The following is a 21,713-nucleotide window of genomic DNA, read 5'->3' as shown; positions in this document are numbered from 1 at the left end:
GCACGCCCTCTGTACTGGGAGGCTTGTCAGCCTGTCTTCACCCCAACCCTGCTAGACTGTGAACCTCTCACAGCAGGGACATGGTTACACAGGGCCAGCAGCGCTGACCCCAAAGCTTGGCTGCTGGATTGAAAAAATACAGCAAACTTCGCCCAACACGTGCCGGATTTACTTGAGTTCCAGATGTGTTTGTGGACAGGAGGGAGGAACCATCTGGGAGAGCTGTTGCCCTTTCTCCACACAGGAGCTGGGGTGCCAGGTCTGTGCCCCCTTAGCCATCTGTCGGGAGGCAGGGCCGCCTGAGAAGGGGCTTGTCCCCGTCTTGTCCACTGACCTCCTGCAGCACCTGCCCCCATCACTCCTTGCCAGAACCTCCTGGGCCCCCAGGGAAGAGACCACTCCCAGGCTCGCCACACCCTGGGCCAGCCCCAGGCCTACCTTCCTCCCACCTGGGGCCATGCCCTCCATGTACCTCGGCCTAGGGTGGGGCCAGCCCCCAACAGAGACACATGAGCAAACGTCCACACTCTCCGGCAGGCGCCACCCTCAGGTGCCCAGGCGGCACCCTGCTCCCTGGGCTGATGGACGGTGCCTTCCTCCACACTCAGGTGCCCAGGCGGCACCCTGCTCCCTGGGCTGATGGACGGTGCCTTCCTCCACACTCAGGTGCCCAGGTGGCACCCCCCTCCCTGGGCTGATGGGTGGTACCCTGCTCCCTGGGTTGATGGATGGTGCCTTCCTCCACCCTCAGGTGCCCAGGTGGCACCCCCCTTCCTGGGCTGATGGACGGTGCCTTCCTCTACTCTCAGGTGCCCAAGAGGCACCCTTCTCCCTGGACTGATGGGCGGCGCCTTCCTCCCTGGGCTGGTGGAGGGCACCCTGCTCCCTGGGCTGATGGGCAGCACCCTCCTCCACCCTAGCCACCGCCTGTGCCCTTCTCCGGGCCTCAAATCCTGAAATGTGGACAGCTGGTTGGGGCGGGGCAGGGCAGGACAGGGAGGCCAACTCACCGGACACAGGCCCTGAAGAATTGCCAAGTGAAGCCCCGTCCATCCTGCAGAGGACAATGCTGATGACCTGGCCTCACCCTCTAACGCCACAGCCCCAAGAAAGGTCAACACGGTCACCCCGGCCAAAGTCGGGCTCCAGCCTTGGTTAGCAGAACGGCAGGCTGGCCCCCGGGGCGGGGTGCAGGGACCCAGCGTGGCCACCAGAGGGCAGCATGGGAGCACACAGAAGCTCCATCCTGGGCAGCAGCCCAGCGTCCAGACAGCGGTCTCCGGGGGCCCCCAGGCCAGGGCCTGCCCCCACCTAACCCCACAGGCCACTCCACACACATGGCCATGGCTCCTGTTTTATTGCCTTCGAGCATCCGGAGCACCTGACCGTCCCGGGGTCTAATAACTTAAGGTGCCGAGAACAGGTCAGGGCAAGGGGCTGCAGAGGAGGAGCTGGGCCCAGTGGTTACAAAATACACCCCCGCCCTGCAACAAAAAGGCCGGAGGAGCCCAGCCTGGGCTGGTGTTAGGGGGGGCAGGGTGTCTGGGGAAGAGGGCACCCAACCCACCTTGGAGAGACAGAGCCATGGGCAGCGCCACCAGTGGAAACGGCAGAGACAGGACAAAGGGCCAGGAGGACACACGGGGGGGGTGCAGGGGGATGGGAGGATGGGGGGCATCAGGGAGGAAAAGGCAGGTGGGGCCAGCCAAGGCACGGAGCCCCTGCTGGGCTGGGCTAGGCTGGGCAGGGCACGGCAGGGCCACCATGGGCCCCAGGCCCAGAAGCCAGGCCCAGCCCAGGTCCTGAGCTACATGACGCAGCAGCGGGTCTTGTGTGTGTGTGGGTCTTTGAACCGCAGCCTCTGTTTAGGCCGGTATTTCTCCAGGTAGGTAAGCTGCTTGCTGTTGATGGCTCCTCGGCGCTTCCTGGGAAGAGGAGACAGGGTGGGGATCATCCGAGGCCCTGGCTCGCCCATCTCGCCTGCCCCAGGGGGCCGGAAGCTGACAGTGCAGTGGACCGCAGTGAGGCCTTGCAGCTGGCCAAGCACATCCCCACCCAGGGCTGCTTCCAGAGTCACAGTCACCCTTTCCTGACCCCTGCAGCTCGTCCTGCTTGCCTTCCACACTCACCAAAGCATCAAGCTCAGGCTGACTCCCTGAGCTCCCTTCGGCCCCCAGGATTCCCCAGCAGAGTAGGACCTACCCCAAGGCCATGAACCAGCAACAAGGGTGGTGCCTGGGCACCTCCACCATCCAGGGAGGGGAGCCCTGTCAGTAAGGGAGGGGCCGCGCCCAGAATTCCCACCCAGTTGTGTGACCTCCCAGTACAGTGGGGACCTGAGCTGCATGCTCTCCCTATCCCTGCCATCTGCTCCCTATGGCAGGGACCTGGGCTGTGCGTTCACCCTGTCCCCACCACCTGGTTCTTGACTGCATGTTCCTGGCTGGAGTGGACAGAAGGGCTTCCTGGAGGAGAGGATGCTGGAGCCATGCCTGCCTGAGAGGCCCTGAGGCGACAGGCATGGGGGGCCTAGGGCTGCCCACTCAGCCCCTCTGGAGGCTCATCCATCCCCACCTGCCATGACCTCAGGCATGGCCACGGGCTAGCCCAGGCCAAGGGAGTGGCAGCGGAAGTAGCCCGAAGAGTCTCTGCCCAGCAAAGCTGCAGGCGCCTCCCTGCACCATGGTGGCTTCCTCTGCCCCATGGCACGCGGGGGAAGGCGCGGCCCTCAGCCAGGCCTCGGCGTAGGGCCCCAGGCAACAGGCAGCAACAGGAGCAAGAAGCACCCGTGCTGTTCCAGGCTACCAGGGTCTGCCTCCATCCGCAGCACGGCCCAGCCTGTCCTGCCCAGCGCAGCATCAGGCAGGGAGCAGCCAAGCCATGAGGAAGCGACAAGCCCCTGGTCCGCTGGGAGGGAGGCGCAAGGCGGGGTGAGGCGGTGGGGGGGGGGGGGGGGGGGGGGGGGGGGGGGGGGCGGGGGGATACGCTCATGTGCACATGCGCATGTGTGTGTGTGCAGGTCACGTATGTGTGCACATGTGTACCTGCCTGAGTGTGTCCTTATGAGCAAACACCCACTTGTGTGTATGTGCCTGAGTTCACACACCTGCCTGCACCTGAGTGCCTGCGTATGTCTGGGTCTGTGTGTGCACACGTGCTGCTGTGTGAAGATGTGCCTGCATGTCCCCCATGTCTGTCTGTGTATGTGAGCGTGTCTGTGTGTGCCCGTGGAAGTCCCAGTCTCCCCAAGAAGACCCGAGCACCTGCAGGCCACTCTCACATGCACCCACAGGGCAGGCCAGGCTCTCACACGGACCCAACCCACAGAGCCAGCCAGCCAGCACAGCCAGGAGCAAGCCAGCCTCTGAGAGGAAGAGGCCCCGCCAGCCAAGCCTGTCTGAGGAGCAGCACAGGTGTGTGTGGGTAACCCCCCATATAGGCACCGAGGAATGAGAGCTAAGCAGAGCCCTGGCACAGTTAGGGCCTGAGGAATAGCTCACTTTATAGTGTTACTACTCAGCTATTTCCTTTTATATAATCCTTTACATAATCATATATTAGTTTATAGAATTAGGGCTTGAAGGATCCCTTTATATAATCCTCTCTATATAATCATTAATCGTTGATAGTATGAGTGCCTGAAGAATATTTCCCTACATATATACCTATAATTATATCTTAGTTCATAATCGGAGGAATGCCTAGAGCAGACACAGTGCAGAGCATAATTTAAGGGAAAACAGTTATACCAGGACAAGAACCCATGGCCCAGGCGGCAGCATTCAGTATCGTAAAGATACCCGCTGTATGGCAGGCTTGGGGCGAGAGCCACCCCTCCTGATAAAGGAGTTGTAGGACCTTGCTCCAGTTCTTGTGGAAGTCCGTCCTCAGACCTGCAATCCACCTTGGTGACTGTGAACTTTATCAGCTCTTGCTACTGTGCTGCTTGAAAAGCATCTTCCCACAGAACCCATTGGAAGCTGCCAGAAGGTGGCGGTAACCCTGACAGCTCTGTCACTGCTATGTGACTTAAAGCATCCTCCTATAAATCATCTTAGAAGTAGATTGCCCATAGATAGAAGTATTGCACACTGCACCCTCTTCACTGCGCAGAGCCCACCTCCACGCCTCGGTGACCTAATGGGGATGGACCCCTTACTGCACACGGCCCTTGCCTTCGTGGGAACGGGCCCCTTGCTGTGCACTGTCCACCTCCTGGCCTAGGTGACCTAATGGGGGTGGACCCCCTGTTTTATTGCTCACGACCCTATCACTATCCTTAAAGATGATTTCATTCACTGCCCTGCCCCCTAACCTATACACAATAAATACTCACACTTCCAGACATTCGGGGCCTCGCCTGACTCCACTTATAGGTGGCGTGGCCCCCCGAGCCCAGCTGCGTTTTCCTTGTACTTCTGTGTCCTGTCTCTATTTCTCAGATCCTGTGCCTCAGCACAGCAGAAGGCTCACCCCATGACCCTGTGGGGCCATCAGCCCTACAGGTGTCGGTGTCACACTCACGGGCACGCACATGGCAGGCCGGGCAGGGGCAGACTGCAGGTGCCCTATACATTCCCGCAGAGTTGGCCAGCACTGCTGTCCGGGCCAGACTCCCCCAGGACCCCTCAGGCAATGGGCAGATGGCAGCTCCCCCACAAAGGGAGGCCCCCAGTCAGCAGGGACGGGCAGGCAAGCTGGCCGGGAAGCCTCCGAGGAGGGCGGGGAGGGCCGAGCTGGAGTGTGCGGGATGGAGGGGGAGGAGCAGTGAGCAGCTGGACTCAGGGCAGCTCTGAGACACTAGCCCAGAGTCAGTGTCCCTGGGGGTGGACACAGTGCAGTATGGGGTTTCAGGTTCTTGCTTTTCATGGAGGGAGTGACCTGGCTGGCCCTGGGGGTCCTTCCACCCCAGTCAGGATGGCTGGGCCTGAAGGAGCTTTGCTGTGGAGGGCAGGCAGGAGGGCGTGTCAAGTGGCCTCACTGTGTCTCTGTGTGGCTGCATGGTCACCTCGGGGGCCGCTGTCCCCACCACAGGAAACACCCCAGGCTTCCCTGTTTCTGCAGAAAGGCCCAGCTTGTGTGGATCATCAAAGCCCCAGGGTGACAGAACCACACAGCCGACGCCACCGCGAAAGCCACGCCCTGCGTGGGCAGCCGATGCCCCTCCCCCAGTGCTCACAGCTCCCCCACCACCTCGGCCACTCACTGGCGGATGAACTGGATGGCATCCTCGTACTTCATCCCACTCTCGATGAGGGCCAGCGCCACAAGGACTGGAGCCCTGGGGGCAAACAGGAGGGCTGGGTCATCAGAGCCCACACACCCGTCCCCTTGGCAGGGCACCTGCTGAAGACGCAGGGCACCAGGGCCAGAGGGACCCAGACTCCCCACTGCCTGAAGCTCCCCCACAGAGGCCACACCTCTGAGCCCAGCCTGAGAGCTGGGTCCAAATCCTGGCTCCCTCCCGGGCAGCCTCTCTGTGAGCTGTTGGGGGAGGGTTAACAAGGGCTGGCGGGTGAAGTGCTAAGAGTCAGATCCAGGCCTGCTGTCAACCCCGCTCGCCTGGCTTCTCCTCTGCAGATGGGGGCGTCCCACTGGTCATTTCATCCAATCCCAGCTGTTCTTCCTCCAAGCAGCGGGTCTGAGCCCCAGCTGTGTGTGGGGGTATCTTTGGGTCTGGGGGGGATGGCAGCCCTTTCCAGCACAAGGTGTCGGGACAGTTTCCACCACAGCAGGAGGAAGCTGGGTGAGACTCTGGGAAGCAAACTCTCTGCAATGCGGGGAGAGGACCAGCCTGGGAGCCCTAGAACGAGACATGGGTCTCGTGAACATGTGCCCAGCACCCACATCCAAAAGTGAGGCTGTCAGACCACGAGATGCCCGACCCTTGGCATGGCCAACCCCGCCCTGCCCCGACACTCACCGGCCCAGGCCCGCCACGCAGTGCACAGCCACGCAGCTGCCCGGGGCCTCGCAGAACTTAGCCTTCACCAGACTCAACCAGTCTTCCACGACCTTGCCGGGTGGGGGCGCCCCGTCGTCAAACGGCCAGTCCTGCGGAGAGAAGCACACATGGGGACCCCTGACTGCAGCAGGGCAGGGAGCTCTGCCAGGCAGAGGATGCCAGGAGCCCACTAGGGTGAGGGGGGCAGACCCCAGAGGACACACAGGAAGGGCACAGCATGGCCATGGGCACACCCCATAGTGGGTGCCTCAGACTCATCATTCCCTGCTCACTTCAGCTGTCCCCTCCAGGAAGCCTTCCTGGACCATCCCTTTCTGAGTAGAGCCTCCTCCAGACCCACACAAATTCTAATCCCCACACCTGTCAGCCCGATCTCTGGTTCTGGGGTCACAATCCCTCACACCTGTGTGCCAGTGGCAGCCTCAGAGGTTTTGGGTCAGCTGGTGCAAGGGATCTTGTCCCCTACGGCAGCATGCAAAGATGGCTGGCACATGCCACACACAGCCCAGGTGCCAGGAAGGACTGAAGACAGGGCTGTGGGACAAAACAGGCCCCCGTTTCTGAGAGCGGGACCCTCAACATGCGTTTCCACTGGGGCCTGGCCCATTGCTGCTGGGGGTTAATTTGGTCTTGGAAGACGACCTGTGCCTGCCTTTGTCCCCCACCGCCCTGGAGAGGTGGACGAGGGGAGTCTTCCCAGGGGAGGGCCTGGGCGCTGCAGTGGGGACGGACATGTTTCAGTCTTGGGAAGGCGGGTTCAGGCAGGGCCGCGGGACCGTGCCAGACCTGGGGCTAACTGGTGCCAGGGAGAGCCTGCTGGACCCACTGAGGCAGACATGCAGCCTTTGGGGGCATCTTGCCTCTCCCCAGCCACCAGGCAGGGCGACTCCTAGGGGCAACTGGTCTGAGTGTAGGTGTCTCCACCTGTATTCACCTACATTACAGCAGCTTACATCTGACCCCAATCCCTCCCACTGCTGTGGAACAGGAGGGAGGACGTGGGCACACCCCGTCTCCATTCTTCCAAGCAGCCCGCTTTGAGGGGAGGAACCCAAGGCCTGGAGTGACCTGCAGGGTCACAAGGCAGGGGAGGGCAGAGGCGGGACGCCTGTCTGACCCCACACGCCGGCGCAGCCACCTCTCCAAACCACCAAGCTGAGGTTAGGAAACAGAGGGCCCGGGGTCCCCTCCGCACTGGGGAGCCTGAGGCCCAGGCGCAGCTGGACAGGCCTGAGCCAGGGGCCAGTCGTCCGCCAGCTGGGGACGGACTCCCCTGGGGCTGGCTCTGGGCTGCAGCTGCTGTGGCCCTCCCCACCCCCGAAGGGTATGGCAGCAGAACTGCCCCGCCCCTCCTAGACCTGGGTCCCTAGGGCCAAGGGAGCCAAGGAAACCGCCCAAGGGCCCTCCCCAGGAGCCCACAGCCTGGCAACAGGGCCCCAGCCACTCAGGCAGCAGGACCGAGGGGGACCCGAGACAGGCCAGGAGAGGGCCTGACAGGCAGAGGAGCGCGCCCACCCCTTGGCAGAGGCACCAAGCATGTGCCACCCCTGCCTCGCAAGCCAGGCTGGTCCACTCTAGACAGAAAGACGGGGCGCACTAGGGTGACTTTCTTGAGGTCACACAGCCCAACACCCTGGCCTTCCCCTGATGTACCCAGACATACACACAGCCCAGGCACAAACAGGCCCGGGGCTGCTACAGGAGGGGCACCAAGCCACCCTGGCAGGCCCAGAGCCCCCGCCCCACCCTCCCCCAGTGGCAGCAGCCACCAGGGTCCCCGAGCTGCACCTCACCACAACTGTGATGCCGTCCTTCTCCAGCGGCGCTTTGTCGTAGGTCACTTCACACACACGCACCACGGTGGTAGCCCCATACTTCTTCAGGTCCTGGGCGTGGGAAGATGGAGGAGGCAGGGCTGGGCTAGGCTGCAGGCTCCGGGGCAGGCCCCACTCACCAGGGCTCCCAGGGCACAGCCGTTTCCCCCCAGTCCCCCAGGACTTGAACATGTCCCCTCAGACCTCCCAGGGTGGAGCCCTGTCCCCTCAGGCCTGCAGGGCAGGGTCATGGCCCTTGAAGAAGCCAGGGAAGGGCATGTCACCCTTCAGCCAGGCAGACCCTGATGCAGCGGGGCCCACCAAGAGTGGACTTGGGGCTCCATGCCTGGTGGAGGTGGCACCTGGATGTGGAAGAGCCTGTCCTAGGTTCCTCGGGCCACCCAGAAGCAGCAAAGGTGTCCCCACCCACATTCAGTCACCCACAGCTCAGCAGCTGGCATCCCGGCTCCCCAGCACATCACCCCCTCCTCCGGGGTGCTAAGGACCCCAGATCGACCAGAAACAACATTTCTTCCAGAAAAGCTACCGGGTCCCTGCAGCAGGAACCAGACCCCCCAGCCCACATGGGAGCCCCTGCATCCTAGCAGCTCCCCAGGCTGAGCCGCATAGATGGGTCCAGTCCGGAGGGGCTTTGGGGTCTAAGAGGGGTGGGCGTCAGCTGGGGTGCCTCAGACCAGGGAGGGCGGGCACCGCTCAGATGGCAGCCAGGAGGGAGCTGGGCCCTGTACGCCAGCAGGGAAGACCCACAGAACCAGGGAAAAGGTCACAGCAGTTCACAGCCAGGCCGATATTTATACCCCCAGTTCGGGGGGTTCCACTCCACGGGAGTCACGTGCGGGGGCTGTTCCCACCCCATCTGCTGTTGCATCTATTTTGGGAGTGGTGAGGAATCAGCTGCTGGGCCTTGCTAGTCACGGGACAGGGACATGGAACACAAGAGAGGCCAGCACCCAACTATCTGAGAATGCAGGGTGCAGGTAAGGATGCTGGGCTCTGTGACTGTGGGGTACCTCAGAGTCCCTCTGTACCCTCAGCAGAGGGAACAGCCACCCAGCCCAGGGCTTAGCCCTAGCCCTGATAACAGGCTGAGCCCTCCCTGACCCTGGTCACATACTGAGCTTTGACAGTCACACACTGAGCCCCGACCCCGGGCACACGCCGGGCCCCGACCCGGGTCACATGCTGTGCCCCGACCCTGGGCACACGCCGAGCCCCGACCCTGGGCACATGCCGAGCCCCGACCCTGGGCACACGCTGAGCCCTGTTCCTGGTCACATGCTGAGCCCTGGTCCCGGACACACACTGAGTCCCAACCTTGGTCACACACTGAGACCTGCGCTTCGTTACAGGCTTAACCCTGACCCCAGTCACATTCTGAGGGCTGACCCTGGCTGCTCATCATGCTGTTCTCACCAATCTTTCTGTAGGTTCTGCTGTTACCTCAGAGGTCTCAGCTGTGCAGGTGATAGCCATCTTCTGTAGGGTACCTGGCTCAGTGTCCAGGGTCCAGGCTCCCTAATGGCAGGGTGCCCAATGCCTCCTGCTCCACAGTTCTCAATGCCCTCTCACGCCTAAATCCCTGTTTCATGATAACAAAGCCATGAAGGCTTATCTCATGCAGTGGACTCAGCCACAAATGACCCTGCACACAGCTGCAGCCTCTGACTCAGCCTGGCACAGTCAGAGGCTCCGTCAACGGCCCGCACAGCGCCGCAGACTCTGCAAATGGGCCCAGGTCTGCAGGCAGCAGGGCACTCCGCAGAGGCCAGGCTCCTCCAGGAGGCGAGGCAGATCGCTGCAGTCTCCACTCCCAATGCGGCTTCCGAAAACGCACCTGGTCCCGTGTGCCAGGGGGCCAGTGGCAGGCATTGCTGCTTGCTGTCTCCCCAGGGCACAGTGGTCCCTCCCGCCTGCAGTCAGCAGTGACACTTGCACCATCCCTCTTCACACAGATATCCAGGCCCTGAGGCCCCCAGCCCAGCCTGGTCTAGCCTGAGGCCTCACCCAGAGCCTGGCAATGCAGAGCAGGGCAACGCCTGGAGGCCTGGCCAGCCATGGAGTCGCCCTGCCCACCTGTCCCCATCTACCTGCTTCCCCATAAGCAGCCACTTCTCACACCAGGGCACCTCCTGCCCGCTCAGCCTAGGCACAGAGGCCAAAAGGACAGCAAAGGGCTCAGGAGGGCCCCAGCCCAGGCCACAGCTGAGCACACAGAGCCTGGCCCGTGTACCCTGGCTTCACCACTTGCCTCTATCCATGTGGCGTGGAGTCCCTCCTGTCACACGCCAGCCCCCTGCAGGCCCCCTAGGGGACCCAGTTGATCCCCCAACAACCTCACCCCCAAGGTCCCAGGGCGTCCCCACGTCCCTCCTCCAGGACCCTGTAATGGGGGACTGAGCCCTGCTCCAAGGCCATGAGCCCTGTCTAGCCAGCTGGGCCAGTGGACCCCTCTTGAGAGGCCCGAGTGCAGCTCAGCCAGGCTTCCCTGCCACCTTGGCTGGACCTGCCCGCCCCACCTCCATCTGCACTCACCTCAATGAAGGTGCTGAGGGTGGCATTGGTGGGGTTGTGGGTGATGAGGAAGCGCATGTGTTTGTAGCTGACCTCCACGGGGGCCGGGCGGTTCATCCGAGCCATGGCGCCTCCCGACCCGGCCGCACAGGGCAGAAAGGGGCTGCACAGAAGGCTGGGGACACAGACCTGAGAAGTCCCCGCGACCCCCCAAAAGCGAGGAGAACGAGATCCCTGTGCTTGTCCAAGAGAAAGAGATCTTTTTAAAAACCCACCCCCACACCCCGCACAAATATTGTGCAAATAACTTGGGCGTGGGGGAGGAAGCTGCCCAGAGTTTGGATAATTAAAAAAGAAAATCCAACTCTTAAAAAAGCAAAGGAAGAAAACAGCCCCCCAAAGTACTGTGGGCAACTCCAAACTCCTGTCTCTCAGAGCTGGATAGTCATAAAAGGGCAAAAAATAAAAAGAACTACCGAAAAAGCTCAGCAAAGAAAACTTAAAAACCCAAAGTCAGTCCAGCCATCAAGCAGTGTCCGAGCTGGACCCCACGCTGGGGGCGCCCTCTCCACATCGGTGGATGGGCAGACAGCCTCCTTCACTTAGAGGTGGGCCCCAAGCCCCCAACGGCCAGAGGAAGAATGAACTTGAACTGAACCAACTCCAGCACCCTTGGGCCAGGGGTCACGGGCAGCGGCCGTGGGGACAGTGGCCTCTGATGTTCGGGGCCTCTGTCACGTTACCCCATCAGGGTACGGTGAGTCCTGGAGGGGGGCAGGGGGCTCAGGCAGTAGAGCTGGCCCCAGGCTGGACAGCAGAGGCCATTGGCAGTCGAGGGCAATGGTGACAGCCAGCAGTGCGGGGACCCTCAGCAGCAGGCTCGGGGACCTCGGGGGCAGCAGTGCTCAGGGCTGGACCCCGTGGTCCACTCCATGAATCCCAGGCGGGTCCACAGCACACAGCATCTAGGGGCAGAGATGAAGAAAATGAACAGAAAGGGGTCACAAGGGGCCCCACCCTCCCATGAGGGGTTCAAGCCTGCCCTGAGCCAACAGTCACAGGCAACACTTCTCCTGGGGCCTCCTCCTGACCATGCTGAGTGACCCTCTTAGGCCTCAGTTTCCCTACAAGGGAGCACAAGGAAGAACGGCTCCTACCAGGACTGACCCGGGCCTGCCGGCAATAGGGCAGCTACCACACAGCCAGCAGCGTGTGACGGAGGACACAGGGGACAGGGACTTCAGACACACACACACCCCCAGGACATGCTGAACCCCAGCACACAGAGGACGGGTCCCTCTATGGCGACAGAGGCCAAGCTCCCCTAAGAAGCCCGAGCCTGGCCCCCGCCAGCTCCCTGTGGCCTGTGGAAAGCCCGCCCAGGGCTGCTGCCCTCTCCCCTTCCAACTCCTGGCCACTGCGAACATCTGAGCCCAGGTGTCTCTGGGTGGCCCATCCTTAGGGAATGGGGCCCAGGCACTCAATGCTGCCAGCACAAGGAGGTGAGGGGCCTGGACCCACGCGTGGCCAAGGGCCACCCTAATCGCCTCTTGCTCTCTGCAGTCTCCTGCCTGTCAGCAGCCCCCTGCCCGCCAGCGTCCCCCAGCCTGTGTCTCCACCGCTCACACAGGGCTCAGCCAGGCTCAGGGGATAAACAGGCCAGCCCTCCCTTCCAGGAGCTCAGGGAGGCGGGGACAGATCACACCAACAGGCCAGCCGTCAGGCACACATGCTAGAGTGGCGACACCACAGGTAGCCAGGAGCGGGCTCACACCGTGAACAGCCCTGAGAGGGAGGCTGCAGGGGCACCGCAGGCGGCTCAAAGCAACTCCACACCTGCCTCTCCCCGTCTCTGGGTCTCATGGCCCCAAAGCTCCCAGGCAAGGGAGTCCCAGAAGCACGCAGCCCCCTCCCCTCTACAGAAAGGCTCAGAGACCTCGTGCGAGGCACTGGCCTCTTTGTTACCCCATTAGCACAACGATGGGCCACGTAAGTGCCCCAAGATCCCTCCAGCGGTGACCCAGCTGTTAGCAGACCCTCCAGCCCCCCCGGACTCAACCCAAGCCCAGCCCTGTCACTACTGCCTGCCACTCAAGGAAAGGCACTTCAGGCCCCTCACGGGCAGAGCCCTCCACCCCCCCAGCCCACCCCTCTCACCTGTGCCCCTGCCCAGCACCCCTTCCCAGCTGCCCGCCAGGCAGGCTGGGTCACTGGAGCCTCAGCCCAGGTGCGGGGAGGGCGCAAGGCCTGGGCCCCTGGACTCAGAGGGTGGCCGGGGGGGACAGTGGGCTCCGCCTTGCCTGCGCTCCACACTCTGCGTGGCAGCCAGTGCTGGTGGGCTCAGAGCAGGCGCCACATCTCATGTTCTTCCGTTGCCTGGTTCAGGGAAGGTTAGAATAGGCGGTGGCATGGGACCCCCAGAAGGAGGTAAAGGTGGAGACAAGGATCCTGTCCCTGGTCCCGCCAGCCCCCACCCAGCCCAGCTGGAGCCAGCACAGGCCCTGAGTGCAGGTGAGGGAAGCCTCTGAGTGCCAACAGCACACAAACACCTGGGTCCCTCCTGGGGCAGCAGGATATCCCTGTGTGCGTGCGCGCCGGCGCGAGCTCATGTTTACAGAAAGAGAGGAGGAAAAGTGCCCAAGAAACCACAGTACTGGGGGCCGCTCCCTGAGGGGCCGGCCCAGCTCTCATGCCCACGGCTGCCAGGGACCCCAGCAGACCCCACAGGCAACAGCACATGGCCTGGCCCCGCTGCCCAGTGGCCAGGGACAGGTCCTCAGGGCTACAGGTTGCTGGGCAGGGAGACGGCTCTGAACCACCCCACACGACCGCCCACCTGAGGTCTGAGGATGCCACACATCTGCAGGGGTCACAGCCCTGAATGGCTAGAATGGCGTCAGGGGTCCAGGCAGAGGTTGGACTGGGCTGGGGTCTTACCACACACCCCACTTGGCTCTGCAGCCTGGGGCCCCCACCCCTGCCCCAGGTGAGAGTCAAGCAGTGAGCACCCAGCACTGCTGCGGGGCTCTGCCCTGCCCAGCAGCTGCTCCCCAGAGAGGACACCCTTCCCTAACCACATGGCCCCCCTGAGGTCACTGGGGAGGGCCCAGAGAGCAAGGGTTAAGGATCCCCAGGGATGGGCACTCAGCGAAATGGGGACAGGCTGCCCTGGCCTCCATGTGTTATGAATCTCTACCACCCCTGCCCAGCCCGAGGCCACAGCACAGGGCCCAGAGGCAGCCTCGGCCCCTCCTCCCCTCCTGCCACCAAGCCCTGCCGCCCCCGTCCCAAGATCTGGCTCAGTCTCCTCGCACCTGCAGGCCCAGAGCCTTCAGCTGCTTTCAGAACCAATATCTTCCCAAGACCCTTTAAGCGAGGGTCCAACCCTGTCCCTGTTTGCCAGATGAGGAAAGAGGCCAGGGACAGGGGACGACCAGGCCAGACCAAGCGTCCAGTTAAGTGGGTTCTCTCTGGCTCAAGGCTAGGAGGCAGGAGCAACACGGAGCCCCGTACGGAAGAGGAAACCGAGGTTCAGGGAGGCTACCACCCTCCTTCCCAATGGCACAGCTGGTTAAGAAGTTTGAATCCAGTGAGAATCCAGCGCCCTTCAGAGAGGGCCCCCCTGTGATACTGGGGAAGAGGCTGGAGGCCCGGGGCTCAGTGGGTCCCAGGAGAAGCAAGGCTGCAGGTAGGCAGGACTGAGGTGGGTGCTCTGGGGAGTGCCAGGGGACTGGTCGCAGATGACGTCCTGGTAAGGGGCACAACCCTCTCCCTCGGCACCAGCGGGGCCCCTGCCCAGCCCTCTGGGGGGCACCACCTCCTCCCCGGCAGGGCTGGGGGCCCACTAGGCTCACCCGCGCTGCAGGCATCCCGCCGTTTCCATGTGCGCCTGGCTGAGGGGTGCCCGTGGCGCTGGGCCCGGGGCAGGGCGCCGCCCCTCCACAGCGGAGCCCGCTCCAGCCACTGCTGCCGCTGCCGCCTGCAGCTATTTATAGCGCCCAGGCGTCACGTGGGGGGCGTGACCGGCGGACGACCTGGCTGCCAGGGGCTCCCACACCTGCCGCCTAAATATAGCCGCGCCCTGCCCGGGAAACAAAGGGGCCGCGCAGGGCGAGCGCAAGGAAGAGGAAGCCCGGCCAGGAAGGGGAAGCGTGGGGCGCGGCAAGGGCCCGGACCCCCCCCCACCCCGTCCTCCCGCTGGGCCTCTCCCGGTGGCCGCCCTCCCTAGAACCTCGGGGCCCTCACAAGCCCCCTCCTGGGGCTGCACTGGACTGTGGGCTGAAGGGGCCGCAGGGCAGGGCCGCAGGGCAGGGGCCACAGGGCCGAGCTCCTGGTGGGGAGGCCTGGAGGCAGCGCGCCTAGCTTTAGATAAAGGACATGCGGTCCCTGGTGCAGGTGCCGGCCTGCACCCAGAGAAGTTGGGCACCCAAGTCCCCCCTGTTCACACCCCTGCCCAGCTCACCAGCCCCCACCCGGGCACTCCTCTATGTAGTTACTCAGCACTCGCCGTGTGCCAGACACTGTCCCCTCAATCCTCATGACCCTCTTGTGGCTGGCTACGCTGGTCTCCCCTAGCATGCTGGAAACTGAGGCATTGAAATGAGGAACACACTCAGGTCACACCGGCAGGCAGGACTTGGCCAGGGAGCTATCTCCACAAACTCTGAGGCTATGTACTGAGGCCCCCTCTTCCAGGAAGCCCTCCCAGACACTCTCAGGCAAACGCCTCCCTGGGACTCCTGGCTCTGCCTCCTGGGAGCACTGTTCCCCGGGAACTCACATGCTCCTCAGACTATGAGCCCCAAGAGTGCAGCCAGCATCACAGTCCACTCTGCCTTCCCTGGCCACCCAGGGCCCTCAGAGCAGGGTGGAGCAGTACACGTGGCATCCGCAGCTCGGGGTCGCTGGAGGACTGGCCTTGCCTGCAGCTCTCAACCTGATCCCTGCAATCTGGGGTAATCAAAGGGCCCTGCTGAGAGCATGCCCCCACCAGGTTCTGCCCACCCACACTTCCAGACAGCATCACCAGCAGCCTGGCCCAGCTGTGCCTGCAACCCTCACCCCCTCCCACCACCAGGTGGGCAGGCAGGCAGGGGAGATGAGGACAGGAGGGCTGTGCCCAGTCCGAAGGGGCCCACAGGAGCGCCCACCCGTGTAGGTTCACCCAGCGCCACAGGAAGACGCGAGGCTCTGACTCCACCCAGTGCTGTCAGCTCGCCACTTCCAGCAGCGTCTCCCTGAAGGTCCAAGGCAGGAATGGGTCACTTCAGGGCCTCTGCCCCATCAATCTCAACCTCAACCACTTTCTAAGGACACCAGGCTAGACGCTGCATTCCACGAGCAAGGCACTGACACCCGCCACACTGCAATGACAAACCAAGTCGGCTCAGAGAAGCTGAGCAACCCGCGTGAGTCACACAGCCAGGAGGCAGAGGAACCACAGCTGGAGCTGGTCTTGCTGATCCCCAGAGACCCTACTTATCCCAACCCTAGCCCTTTGGGAGAGAGGACCTCTGGGGTAAACTGCTCCTGCCACCCCAGCCTGTTTTCTTATCCAAGAAAGGGATCTGAGTGAAAGTTCCCATCATGCCTCTGTGGCTACAAAGGCGGACCCCAGCATCCTCAGCACCCCCACCCAGGCTCCACCCCCTTGCCTGGGGCCCTCTGGCCGGGCCTGGGGGGCACCTGCTGCAGCTGGCACAGCCCCAGACCTTTCGGAGAAGTCTATTTATATCCAGGCAGGAGCCGTTCCTGGAATCCTACCAGAGCGAGCCCAAGTCTGCCCATTGCTAGGGGGGCCAGAAGGGGAGAGCCAAGCAGGCCAAGCCCATGCCTGGTGTGCGAAGACACCTTCCCAGAGTCCCCCACCCCATCCTATCCCCTCTCCCCTTGCAATGTGTCCTTCAGAGCAGAGTGTCCCAGGCCCCAGGGAAGGCATCCAGACTGCAGGACTGAGAGGTCATCAGTTTCACCCACCTCCCGCACAGGCCCTGGCACCAAGAGGGCTCCCACTTGTTTGTGGAAGAACAAATGACCCAGTGTTCTGGGCAGAAGTCCAGACCTGGGAAACAGGCAGAGCCCATCATGGGATCTCGACCCGAGGTCTAAAGGAACCTCAGAGGTCACCTGCGCCACACCTAAGCCCCAGCTTGCACACCTCCGGTGAAAGGGAGCTCACTACTCCTTAGCATCTCTTATGCCCTTCACCCCCAGGCAGCCTCCCAAGCTGTCGGTCTCAGTCCCCTTCTCTGGTGCTTCCTGAGCACTCACTTCAGGGATGGGGACCAGCAGGAGCAGCGGCAGCCCAGGGTGGCAGGTGATCCGGAGGGCAGGAGGTCAGGGAAGGCTTCCTGGAGGAACTGGCCAGAGGGGAAGCAGGCGCGCTCCTGATGCCTGGAGTCTCACACCAGGCTTTACCCCCTACCCCAACTCCCTGCGTGACCCTGAGCCAGTGCTAGCCCTCTGGGGCCCATGGCCGCCTTTACGAATGGAGACACTGCCAGAAAGAAAAGCCACCTTCCGAGGTGGTGCCAGCTCCCAGCCAGTCATGGGGTGCCTGGCTGCAGCCTGGAAGCAGAGCTGTTGGGGACTGGCTCAGGTTCTACCTACTGGGCATCTGCACACAGGTTCTACCCACTGGGCTGCAAGGACAGGCCCCTGCGCTCAGCCACTGCCCCTCCGGGCCACACATGGCTTTAACAGTGTCTTCTGAGGCATGGCGCTGACTTGCCAACCTGGGAGGCCTGCCCTGCTCCTCCTGAAGCTGCTCAAGTGCTGCCTACCACCAGTGGTGCCCAGGTTGCCACAGCTCCACCACGGCTTCCACAGGCAGGCAGAGCATGGGGAGGCACCCAGCAAGAGCATGGGCGAGGCCACGGGGCCCCACTCAGGCTGCCATGGCACCCAGCATCGGGCAGGCAGCAGGTGATGCCCCCCAGGCACCAGGAGCCCCCGAAACCTGTAGCCACTCAGGCCCTCCCAGGCCTACCCAGAGCCTCCCAACCTCCAGTGGCACCAGAGAACCACCCCGGTGATGGGTAGAAATCTGACCCCAGGAGGTCTTAATGCCACCCTGTGGGCTGCTGCGATGCCCAATCCCATCCCAGGACTCAGACCCCTCCCCCACAGCCCAGCGCCAAGCCCCAGCCCTCCCCACTGGACTCAGCTCGGCCAGCCTCACCCCTGCAGGCCTGGGCCGTCCCCTAATGGGACCAGGGATGCCAGAGGAAAGGAGCAAGGGAGGACAAGCGGCAGGGGAGAGAGGGGGAGGGGACAGTCACAGGGAGAGGTTCTGACCCACTCATAGGGCGGCACACACCACAGCAGTCAGGGCTGGGCTCTGGACTCACAGGGCCTGGGGTCAAGCCCAGTGCTGCCTGTGACTGCTTCTGCCCTGTGAGCCCTGCTTCCCCACCTGTGAAAGGTATGACAAGCCCTGCCTCACCGGGGTCTGGAGGGGACGAGGGGACAGTGGGCACTGACAGCTGGAAGACAGGGCATCTGGCAACAGCTCAGATGAGGAAACAGGCATGGTGGGGGGAAGTGCAAACCCCCCGGGTGCCCCGTCTGCCACCCTCGAAGCTCGCCTGGCAGCAGAGCAGTGAGGACATCTTCCCTGCCTGGGGGTGAAACACTGCCAGGCCCCCTCCTAGCTCCCCCCACCCCACCCTTGTTGCTCCCCCAGCATCCCAGCCCCCCACCTGCCCTTCCTGGGGGCAGGGATGGGGGTGTCAGTGGCTTGGAAATCATCCCAGCAGCCACTGCCAGCCATGGTGCCTCTGGCACTTGAGGCCTGTCTGCCCAGCACAAAGCCCACCACCCCCTCCCCATCCCCGAAGGGCACCCCACCCTCCGCACTGCCCTGTGCCCTCCTGAGGCTCAGCAGTGCCTCTGAGCCTCCCTACTCCCACCCTGGACCACAGGACTCCCACCAATGAGGAATGGGGACCAGGCATTCATCTGCCCATTCATTCATTCACGAAATTGACAAACACGTACTGAGCACCTTCAAGGCCCAGGTGCTGGGCTAAGCGTGGGAGATTTGGGAAAGAAATGGACAGAAACAGCACACAGCCTGCTCACCTTCTCCTGCCCTCACAGGTGGGCCTGCCAAGCTGCCTCCCAGACTCCCCGGGCAGGCGGGCCAGGTAATGACAATATCGTGGGTTTCCAGGGAGGGGTTTGGGGTGCCCACATGCCGGCATCTCTATTGAGTCAGGGGTCACTTCCTTCCTGGAGCCAAGCAACTTCTTTCTTCAAAAAGACGCCATGCCAACTTATGCCTCAGTTTTCCAGGCTGTCACAAACAGGGAAAGGCTGCCTGGCTCACAGCAGAGATACTGCCAAGGCCGGCAGGTCAGGTCCCAGGGCCATCAGACCTCCAATTGCCCTACTGTCCCCAGCCATCAATGCAGCCAAGGCCTCCACAGGGCTGCAGCCACCTCGCCTCCCAGCCCACCCCCACAAGCTCCCTCCCCACCTCCTGGCATGGCTCATGCTGAGCACAGACACCACCTCTCAGGGAATCTTCACTGCCCACTCCCCGTGTCCCGAATTCCTCCTCTGCAAAGAGGGACAGCAACCATCACTCCCTTACAGAGTCACTGGAAATAAAGGAATCGGGTCAAAAAAGTGTTCAGTGCCTGGTGCTGCCTCTGTGACCACTGTATCCCCAGATCCCGGCGAGGATGCCACCCCTTCTCCACTGGTCTTGATGTGAGTCCAGCAAGGAATGAGCCACCCAGGCCTCGGCATCCTCCGAGGCCACAGTAAGCCTCCGGTCGTCACCGCCTCCCTGCCCCCCGCCTCCCTGGGACCCAGGTCTCAGGACCTCTCACCCCTGTCATTAGCCTTCTCCTTGTCAATATCCCTGACACTCCCAGGCAGCTCAGGACCCCAACCAGAGAACCATGGGAGAGCAAAGATCTGCTCTAGAGGGCCACTGCCGGCCAGCCCTGCTCCCACCATCGAGGGAAAGGAATCTCACACACCCAGGGGCCCACCGGTCTCCCCACCCGGTTGGGGTCTCTAGTCTGCCACCCCTCCCATCCCCCACCCCTACCCAGCCAGCCAGTCCAGCCTCCCCACCAGGGCAGGTTTCACGGGAGGTGTGTGAGTCCCTGCCTCTGAGGGCAGCTCCATTCAGGTTTGCTTAAGTGTGCAGCCCACTTCCAGCCCAGACTACACTTGGGGTCAAGAGCCCTTGTCATCTACCCATCCACCCAGCAAGCCACCCCCTACAGCAAGGCCTGGCACAGGACCGGAGACAGAATGGTGGTCCCCACCCTGCTGCTGCTCACATACCTTCCATGGCTCCCTATGGCCTACAAAACCAAGTTCTGGCTTTTCAGCCTGGCCCCCTGGCCCCTGCCCTTGCTTCCCTCACAGGTGAGGTGGGAAGGGGTTAGAGTCACACCTCCACAGTCCCTCTTCTCTCTGCCCAGAATGTCCCTGGACACACCTCCTCATGCTCAAGACCAGACCAGAGTCCCTCCTCCAGAAAGCCTGCAGGTGCTCTCAGTGCCTGGGTCTCCCTCACCACATTTCCATTCATACATGCACCTGCCAAACACCATCTGGGCTCCAGGCGCCATGGTAGGTGCTGGGTGGGGGTCAGGGGTGAGCAAACCCCACAACCCACCCTCAGGAGTCACTGGGTGGGTGGAGGTCAGCGGGGGGAGGCACTACCCAGGCGAAGGACTGCAGCAATGGGAAGCAGCATGAGACCCACAGAACCGTTGATTCCCATCCCTCCTGTGATGGCTGGGGGAGAGCAATCACGGAGGCCTCTCTGAGGAGGCGGCCTTCAGGCAGGGTGACATGGGCTACCAAGGTGGGGAATGTAGCAGACTCTCTGCTGATCCCCACAAGCACCGTACACATCAAGTTTGTCCCTGCTGGCAGCTCAGAGCCCTTTCATGCCCACTGTTCCATCACCCACATCCCCAAATGCACTGTCACCGCCACCAGAGACTCAAGCCATATGAGTCCCATTTTACACAGGGGCTCGCCAGACCGGGCAGAGCAGAGCCACCGGAAACCCCAGCGCTAAGCCCAGGGCTCCTTCTCTTCCACCCCAGCAAATCATGACAGCCTCATCTGTTCAGAGCCCACGAGAGGCTGAGGACACGGGAGCAGCCTGCAGAGCAGCCGAGCAGATGGCAGGAGGCTCCCGCCTAGACTCAGCCACCACACCCCAAGCCAGCTTCTCAGATCCTTAACTCAGCCAGGGACTGGCCAACCAACCCAGAAAGCCACTGAAACTTCAGACCTCACAGGAATTATGAAAAACCAAGATAAGAGCAGAGGACCACCTAAGCTGCCATTTGTTAACAATAATTGTGACATTAGCCACATACCGGGCACCTGATTTTTCACAGAGTCTGATGATTGTCGGGGTCAGGTCCTGAGGCTCCTCCGTTTATTAGCTGGGGAGCTTCTGCAGCTCTGAACCCCCAGCTGACTCGCCCTGCACAGCGGGGTTCAGCAGCCTCCCCAGCTGCTGTGAGGATGAGGTGGTGAAGTAAGTCCACACTCAGTGCCAGTGAGAGTGGCATCTGGTCTAATGGCCGTGCCAACCACAGGGCCGCGCAGCCAGGCCGGTTCTGGTCCCACTGCACCTGGAAGGGCACCTGTGTGACTGGGTGACCCAGACAGCCCTGGTGCACCCCGCCGTCCTGGAGTGACAGCTCACAGCACCTCCTTTAGTGACAGAGTGATGATAAGGGGCAAACCACGCGGCCACTGCTTGATGACCCTCTGCCAATAAGACCGGCCACTAGCAGAGGAAATCGGGAGGTTTCTCCTCCGCACAAGAACCAGGCTGACCCCCCCACCCCCGCTGGACCCCCGCCCGTGCCTCCAGATGGTGCAGCCAGGAGTCAAGTTCAGAGGTCAGTGACCTCGGGACGCAGCTTACAGGGCTGGCCTCCAGGACATCGCCACGGGGGGTCTGCGGCAAAGAGCCCAAGGACAGCGGGGTCCAGCGCCGCTGGGGGGGCTCTGGAGGGAGGCGCTTCCGCCACCAGGGCGGCGCCCTCGCCCACCCGACTGACTGCAGGCTCAGGCCCAGCGGTGCGCGAGCGCAGAAGGCAGACCCCCCCCCCCCCCGCCCCCAACTCCGGCCCCTCTCCCTGGAGTCTGTCCCCTCACGGCCCCGCCAAGGCCGGCGCAGCCACTCACCCAGCAGGCCCGTCCTCCACGCTCCGAGTCCGACGCACCCTGCCGCGGGCTTTATCCCCGCCTGTGCAGGCCCTCCCCGCCCCCCTGCCCGCCCCACTCTACTCGCTTCCCCCTCTCCGGGACTTCCATTCCCCTCCCCTTCCCACACTCCCACCCTCCCCTCCCCTTCCCACACTCCCACCCTCCCCTCCCCTTCCCACACTCCCACCCTCCCCTCCCCT

General features: G+C 62.7%; 1 protein-coding gene across 4 annotated transcripts in view; it reads right to left on the bottom strand.

Annotated features, from left to right (window-relative positions):
• Positions 1–1,340: 1,340 nt before the first annotated feature.
• The window catches only part of PTP4A3 (protein tyrosine phosphatase 4A3), a 44,374-nt gene continuing 24,001 nt past the window's right edge, over positions 1,341–21,713 (bottom strand). The window contains exons 1-7 of one of the 4 annotated variants that reach the window (XM_032254498.1): positions 14,166–14,285; positions 12,469–12,687; positions 10,333–11,276; positions 7,759–7,851; positions 5,924–6,054; positions 5,207–5,281; positions 1,341–1,925 (exon numbers count right to left, since the gene is read on the bottom strand). In XM_032254498.1, the coding sequence (XP_032110389.1) occupies positions 1,808–1,925; positions 5,207–5,281; positions 5,924–6,054; positions 7,759–7,851; positions 10,333–10,437 (522 nt within the window). In that variant the 5' untranslated portion in view covers positions 10,438–11,276; positions 12,469–12,687; positions 14,166–14,285 and the 3' untranslated portion in view covers positions 1,341–1,807. Of the gene's footprint in view, positions 1,926–5,206; positions 5,282–5,923; positions 6,055–7,758; positions 7,852–10,332; positions 11,277–12,468; positions 12,688–14,165; positions 14,286–21,492; positions 21,591–21,713 lie in introns of those variants that run through there. The other 3 variants (XM_032254514.1, XM_032254492.1, XM_032254508.1) reach the window with 3 other exon arrangements.

Source organism: Sapajus apella, unplaced genomic scaffold (genome assembly GCF_009761245.1).
Source record: "Sapajus apella isolate SASKATOON/1434 unplaced genomic scaffold, GSC_monkey_1.0 scaffold3, whole genome shotgun sequence".
In the NCBI taxonomy this organism is placed as follows: Eukaryota; Metazoa; Chordata; class Mammalia; order Primates; family Cebidae; genus Sapajus; species Sapajus apella.
Note: the sequence above shows the minus strand (reverse complement) of the source record. Positions and strands in the feature narration are given on the sequence as shown.